This window comes from Malurus melanocephalus, unplaced genomic scaffold (genome assembly GCF_030028575.1).
Source record: "Malurus melanocephalus ecotype Western Australia unplaced genomic scaffold, MMel_1.1 scaffold_970, whole genome shotgun sequence".
Taxonomy (NCBI): Eukaryota; Metazoa; Chordata; class Aves; order Passeriformes; family Maluridae; genus Malurus; species Malurus melanocephalus.
Window position 1 is genome coordinate 100,023 of NW_026624202.1, and position 7,480 is coordinate 107,502.

Genomic DNA, 7,480 nt, shown 5'->3' on the forward strand with positions numbered 1-7,480 from the left:
GAGCAGGACATTCCAGAGTCCAGCACGATCTGGGTGTCAAATTTATTTCAGTCTAAGAGCCGCTCTTGCCATGAGCAACAACTGCTCCGATGGCAAAATCGCACAATCWCTGGATGGGGAGAGACTTCAAAGACTGTCCCATGCCACCCTCTGCCACGGGAGGGGACACCTCCCACTAGAACAGATTCCTACAAGCCCTGTCCAACCTGGCCTTGATGTGTGTTTTCTCTTTACCTGGATAAACCAGCCCACTTAGTGGTGCTAGGCTGGTGGGTTGGACTAGATGACCTTCCAACCTGGATGATTCTGTGATTAAGAGAAACATTTCTTATCATGTCTAAGACTGTCCRTTAATGCTGCCACACTTGGGCATAATCCACACACAAATAAATCAGAGAGATAAAACCACACACAACTGCAAACAGTCTTATTCTTAGCACTTAGATGAAATATTTTTATCCAGCAGCTAGTTTGTACAACGACAGCTTTTCTCTGCTTAGTTCAAGAGAAAGTTTTTCTATTTGCTAATTTTGAGGTCAAGGTAAGCTTCTGGAATACCCTGTACTGCAGCTGTAATTGGTCACATCTATCAGCCATCCACTTAAAAAAAAAGRAAGTCCTGGCAGGGAAGCTAAGTTATGGATCCTTGCTTTGGGCTCAGTCCAGCTCCTGTCAGCTCAGATGGCAGAAATTGCACAGGTTTCTGCTCCTCATGGGATCTCTTCAATTGAACACTCTCCTTCTCCACCAGGGATGAAACCCAGCCCAAGAAGGAGCAGTGTCAGCATGAGGAAGTGGAACATCCCAGCAAGAGCAGCTGGATGGCTATCCCATCCTTGGGAGTGTTCAAGGCCAGGCTGGATGGGGCTGGAAAAGCCTTGTCTAGCTGAAGGTGTCCCTGCCCAGGGCAGGGGGTGGGAGGAGCTTTAAGTTCCCTTCCAACCCCAAACCATCCTGTGATCCTATGGAGGCCAGGCCTTTGGCTCTTCCTGTAGAATGGAATGTAGTACTCTGATGTCAGGAAAGCAGGGAATTTTGCTCTGCTTAAACAGCTTTGGAGGCAAAGGGCACAAAAAGAGGATTGTTTTTCTAAACTTCTAGAAGATTTTTCCTTAATTGGCTGGGAATTCAGCCTYGAAAAGAAAATGAATCACAAAACAAAAGCCTGATGAGAACCCTTTCAACTTCCAATTAGCCTCCAACACTACACAAGAACTCTGACACCTGTCTGCTTTGCTGCTCAGYAATTCCTAACCCAGCAGGTTTGGGAGCGACTGGCCCTGTGGCGATAACACGGTGCCACAAAGCCCATATTTCATATCTCCAGATTACTGCTGCTGTAACCTCAGATAAGAACATTTACACACAGGAACCCGTTCCCAGACGCTGCCTGTACCTTGGTTTTGTTGGCTGGGGCTGATCTCTGCCTGCTCTTGGATCTYTCCTGAATGGTGTCGTTGCAGCTCCGACTCCTCTCCACCTTGGCAGTTAAATTCCTGAGAAGCAGATGGGTGAGAACAGGAGACTGTTTGTGACCTTAGGAACAACAAGCAGCTACCTGGGGCAGAGGCATCAGCCTTGGCTGCACCTGCCTGGCAGAGATTTCTCCTGTGCCCCTGGGGGAAGGGATCCAGAATCTTGGATTTGTGCAGAATCCCGGTCTGTGTTCACACTGAACACACAGACACCTCCACCCACAACTCATCATTAATTGAGGTCAGTGCTAATGAGGAAGCTGTGGGAACCCCACACACCTCACTACTCAGCTGCTTCCACTGCGTCAAACAACAGCTTTACAAGGAAAAAGTTGTTTGGGGCTGATGCTATCCCTTCAGATCTGTGCTAGAGAAGGAACCAGCACTCTTGTGTTCATCCTGCAGAATTTTGATTTCTGACTAATGGTTTAAACCTACAGGCAAGGATTTTTCTCCTTCATGGGATGAACATTAACTTCCTTAACTCCCAGGTAGGAAGTAATCAGACAGACACAACTTTCTACCAGTGAGCCTGCTCAAAAATTCCAGAAAAATAACTCACTTATTTTAGATTGGAACAACCATTTGAGTTAGAGCACCTCAGGTTTAAAAACAAGTCAAAAGAACATCTTTAAAAATAAAGTCTCAGCATCTTACCCTGAAAGGAAAGCAAAGGAGTAGGCACTGGTCTTGGAAACAAAAGCTGACCGATGCGTTTGCTTGCCCTGGAATGGTTCCTCGTTCTCAGAATCCGAGAGACGTTCAGGAAACTGAAGTCAACCAAGGAAGAGTTAGCTGACATTACAACAAAAAGAATAACCTGGAAAATAAAGCTTTCTTGCAAAGGTGGTAAACATCTCAAAAGCCCCCATTTCTGATTAKACTGGGAGGGCACAAGGCATAAATAATACAAAACTAAGCACACAGCTGCCATATATAGCTGTTAGTTGTAGAATAAAGTTAATCTTTTAGTCAAGAAAATGTAAGAAAATTCTACATTTAAAGGTACGACAAGGTGTCGGTTACTCAGCCCCCTGGGTCAGCCTATCAGAAATTTTAACAGCATTTCCTGCAGAGCCTCCCAAACAAAATGGGGAATAGGCAAAAGTCAGCATGAAGAATGTGTTCAAGTTCAGTTGTACAGCTTCACTGCAGAAGATTCACAGAAATGCATGAAGCCTGAGGACCAAGGATATCCCCAAAGCTGAGGGGATCTGCTGTGTCTGGCACAGTCATGTAGTGGAGGGCGAAAGCAGGGACAGAAACCTCTGCAAGAACATCTGCAGTCATGACAAACCTTACAAAACAGCTCTCATCAACATGGATCTTTATAATAATCTGCCAGCTCATAGCCTTCACAAACTATAAAAACTCTATCAAGGAATCCTGGAAAGCCTAAGAATGRAAATTTTGGTTGTGGGGACAGATAGGGGAAGCATGAGCTTACTTACACACTCTTGGTTCCCTTTCAGCACTACAGACTCCTCTTTTTTCTGCTGTTCCTCCATTTTTCTTTTCCCTACATCCATGTCATCTAGAATGAACTTGTGAATCAGATCCTCTGAYGTCTTTTCTTCTTGTAGTTTCTCTTCTCTCAGCTGGAAATAAGGACAGAAGAGGTAATGTAGTTATAATTTGAAGTTGTACACTTAAARGAGTCTGGTCACAGTATTTAATTTTGTGCCTTCATTTCTCTATCCCAAGACAGAACCATTCCCTCTCTCACAATAATGTGAAGATCGGTTTGCTTCTACACCACATTTGTGTTTTTCACACAAATATAATGGATTTTATCTTCTTTGCARAACAACAAAGGCACTGTGAGGCCATGGGCTGGACAAAATAAAATCTAAAAGAGAGAGACAAAAGTTTTCCTCTGCTTGTAGATGATCATAATACCTATGAGAATGTGCAAAACTAGTTTAATGCAAGCTGTGATATTTCAGCTTTAGCCTTCCAACAGCCTGACACACAGCACATACATTTCCAGACACATAAACAGCATCACCTAAAATAAAAGGTGAGATTCAGCAATTGCCACATTGAAAGTTCCACGAGAGATGAAATCCCATTGTTTCACCGGTGCTTTGGGATGGAGAAGATCCAGGGCAGCCACCTCAGCCCTGAGAGCTGACTGCAGGCTCAAAGCTTGAATTCAGTTCCAAACACAGGTGAGAAATGCAAGGGATGCAGGATCTGGGACACAAGGTACATGGACTCTGATGGGCTGCCTGTCCTGCTGCTCTATTTTCCTCCTCACCTAAGGAATGAAACTCCCCTTTTCGGCCAGGACCTATTTTTTTTTTTTCAGATTTGCTATCAAAATGAACAACATCCCTTTTCTCCTCCTCTCCATCACCTTTCCCCAGAATGTACTTCAGATAACACCATCTGATAGTCCCTGCCCAGCTCCCTTCTCGCTCCATCCCCCAGCATTTTCCCAGCTTGTTCTTTCCTCTTCCTCACTCAGACACAGCCCAGGAATCGTCCACATCTCTCTGTACACAGAACAGATCCTCCCTTCTCGCTCCATCCCCCAGCATTTTCCCAGCTTGTCCTGCCTCTTCCTCACTCAGACAGAGCCCAGGAATCGTCCACATCTCTCTGTACACAGAACAGATCCTCCATCCACCCTCTGTGCAGAAGTTATCCAGATCTCTGACAYATCCTCATCCCTCTCACAGACCATGGCACCAGGAACTCAAATCCTCATGTTTTTCCTCATATTTGGGTGTAGGCATCTCAGGCGCTTAAGAAGCTGTCGTGTTATATGGCTCCCTAACTCACAAAGGCTTTGAGGGGATGTTGCAACAACTCCTCATTCTTCCAAAAATATTTATAGTGTTTTTCTCCCCTGCTGGAAGAGGGGAAAACCCCAAAAGCAAGGACATATGGATGACAAAGAAAACAGAGCTCACGAGGCATTATAGGAAAAGCACACTGGGATTTTCAAATTGGGAAGGACCTGAACCCTACTGAAYCCAAACCCCCAGAGATGAGGAAGAGAGAAACAAGGATGAAACAAGGCAGAAACCAGGAAAAACTCCACTGTTTGGTTGTGGGTGTTCAGCAAATATCTTCAAAGACCGGTTTGACTCCTTGCTTAGAGTTGTTTTAAGATGTATCTTTAAATTCCTCATCTATTAATAATCTCAGGCAATAACTACAACAGTGTCTGACTAACATAGATTGTGGCCACATGATGCAGACATGATGAATAGTCTGCTCTAAGTCAACAGTTTTTTTGCCTTTTTTGAAGCATCTGAAAAACAAATTCACCTCAAGATTTCTCATAAAGATTTTTTTTTTATGGCTGGCTGAAATACTACCCAACACTCTTAYCCTTCCTGATTTCTCATGTGGAACAAAGTTATATGGAAATACTCACTTCTCTGGCTAAATTATAAAATTATACTCAATTCCCAAATCTAAAGACACAAGAATATGTACAAACACACTGGAATATTTAAGGATTTTGGGCAAACCCATGGCACAATTMGTGTGAGGTGACAACCCAAGCTTTGCTGACAGCGAAGTCAAAAAGGCAACAACAAGATCCTAATCCTAATAATAGGATACAAAAAAGAATTTAGGTCCAGAATTAAAGTTGCAAACAAAATCAACCTRTAATGATAAAATCTGTACTAATTGAAAAATAAAATATTGAAGTAACCTTAATGTACATTGTCTCCCAGAGAATTTCCTTCCAGGCATGGCAATGCTGTGCTGGGATGGGGGGACAAGAAACTTCACATGTAGTGTGAGGTACCCTGGGAGAAGGACCTCAAATTATGTGAGTACATCTCTGAAGTACTGGATACAGGACCAACAGCTGCTATTAACAGCAGAGTCACCAGAAAATAGATTTGAGCCTTTTTGGACACTCCAACTGCAGGGGGAAGAAATGCTGTACAAGCAATAGATAATTTCCCACTCAAGAAATGCCCACTTCAGGACCATCACTCCCAAGCAATAGATAATTTCCCACTCAAGAAATGCCTGATTCAGGACCATCACTCCCAACACGAACATTTATTTCCCCACGTTTGGCAAACTCACGTTTGGTGTCTTGGCTCCCCTCCCCAGGCTGTCGAGGTTTGCTCCCTCCTGAGCCTGCTGTGTGTGCCCTGGCTGGGGAAGCTGCATGTCAGCACATGCCTCAGGTAGGAGTTGCCCTCCCACTGCCTGTGATACAAGCTACAGACTTGCTGGTGATAGAAAGACAGCTGGACAGGATGAGCTGGGCTTTAGTACACAGAACTGATAGCCTTCCCTGGAAAAATATTAAATCCAAGAGCACCAAGGGCATAAAAGAGAAAAAAACAATCTTGCTATCCTGCACAGACAGCAAATATTTATCTCCTTCTGAAAGCCAACTGAAGAAATTCAACTATGAGATTATCCACGTCAAATAAAATTTTTTTGTTACATAATTCCGGCACCACTTTGTTTTCAGTTGCAAAAGGCTGGGAGGCAGGTCAAGAGTACAGAYTGATAAAACAACTCACATCTGGCAGATGCAAAATGGTTTGGAAAYGTTCCTCCCCCTTCCTCAGGAGGAAAGGAGAGGTTATCCCCATTCCATGGGCAGGGAAGCTGGGATGAAACCCTGTGTGTTGAGAATGGATGGAAACCCAATCATACCCAAGCTGAGATTCCTAAACCTGAGCTCCTGTCTCCTCCTGCCTAATTCACAAGTTCAGAGACACCAAGAACCTCTTGATAAGTAGAAACTGTCCCAGTTTTGCTTCCCTACAACTTCCAGCCAGGAGGCAGAGCCAGATGGGAGCCAGTCTCTCATCCCAGGTAACAAATGACAGGACAAGAGGAAAGGGCCCCAAGTTGCTCCAGGGCAAGTTTAGGTTGGATGTAAGGGAAAATTCCTGCCCTGAAAGGGTGGCCAGTGGAGTCCCCATTCCTGGAGGGATTCAAAAGCCATGTGGATGTGRCACTGGGGGACATGGGATAACGTGCCAATCCTTGGCACTGCTGGGGGAATGGTTGGCCACCTTGATCTCAGAGGGCTTTTCCCATCTAAATGTTTCTGTGACTCTATTCTGGTTCCATGAATAAGGAAAACAGTGGAGCTGCATCATCAGTTGTCACTTTACCAGCAAAATTTCACTGCCATTTCCCCTTAGATGACGATTCACAGAATCTCCTCCCACACAGCTCTTTCAGCTGAGCTKCAGAAAAAGCCAGTTTAAGCTGGCAGGGGCAAGAAACCCATCTCCCATCTGGCAGGGAGCAAAAGGGGAAGGCAGCAGGCTGAACAAGACCAAACCATGCCAAAATGTCAGAAACATAGTGCAGCATTTCCTTCTGAYTGGTGGGGAAGGGAGAAGTGTTGGCACTGGATTGCACACAGTAGCTTTTTGCTCAAATCAAGCTGTACATGTGAAAACCTCTTCAGCTGCAGCCTGACCAYGTCTCAAGTGTGCTTCCTTAAACTTTATCAAGAATTGCTGCTGAAAATGCCTCAAATCCCACGACTTGGCACACCAAGTTCCTGGCAAGGCACCTGGACTGGAGCAGAGTTTGAGGTTCCTATGATCAGTTAATGAAATAGCCAGCCAAAGTTACCTTAAACCTGCAGCAAACTGCCCATCAGTGCCACTGCTAATGCCACACAAGGAGATGCAGCAGCAGCAAAGACCCTGCCACATTTTGTAACACACACATTTCCCAGACCAGTTATTTACCTGGTCTTATACACCTAGGCAGTATTTTCCTACTCAGACAAGGCTGTTTTTCTAACTCAATCAGCTTCCCTGCCMTTTTTACAGTTATTGAAAACCCAAAGAAAATTCTTCAACTATGAAAAACCCCTCAGGTTCCTTTTCCCCAGCAGGTAAAATAATCAGCAAGGAGATGGACCCATCTCAAGAGAAAACAACCTCACAAAGATCAAAAATCTAAAAAATATTTTCACTGACTTTAATTCCAAACCAGCTGAAAAGACTTTATTCTCTTTCTCTTTTTTTTTTTTTTTTTTTTTTTTTTTT

General features: G+C 44.3%; 1 protein-coding gene across 2 annotated transcripts in view; it reads right to left on the reverse strand.

The window, feature by feature from the left end:
* Nucleotides 1-7,480, reverse strand: part of RNF169 (ring finger protein 169) — a 10,701-nt gene that overhangs the window by 2,589 nt on the left and 632 nt on the right. The window contains exons 1-4 of one of the 2 annotated variants that reach the window (XM_057386461.1): nucleotides 5,535-5,662; nucleotides 2,927-3,073; nucleotides 2,133-2,245; nucleotides 1,397-1,496 (exon numbers count right to left, since the gene is read on the reverse strand). In XM_057386461.1, the coding sequence (XP_057242444.1) occupies nucleotides 1,397-1,496; nucleotides 2,133-2,245; nucleotides 2,927-3,073; nucleotides 5,535-5,621 (447 nt within the window). In that variant the 5' untranslated portion in view covers nucleotides 5,622-5,662. Of the gene's footprint in view, nucleotides 1-1,396; nucleotides 1,497-2,132; nucleotides 2,246-2,926; nucleotides 3,074-5,534; nucleotides 5,663-7,480 lie in introns of those variants that run through there. The other variant, XM_057386462.1, reaches the window with a different exon arrangement.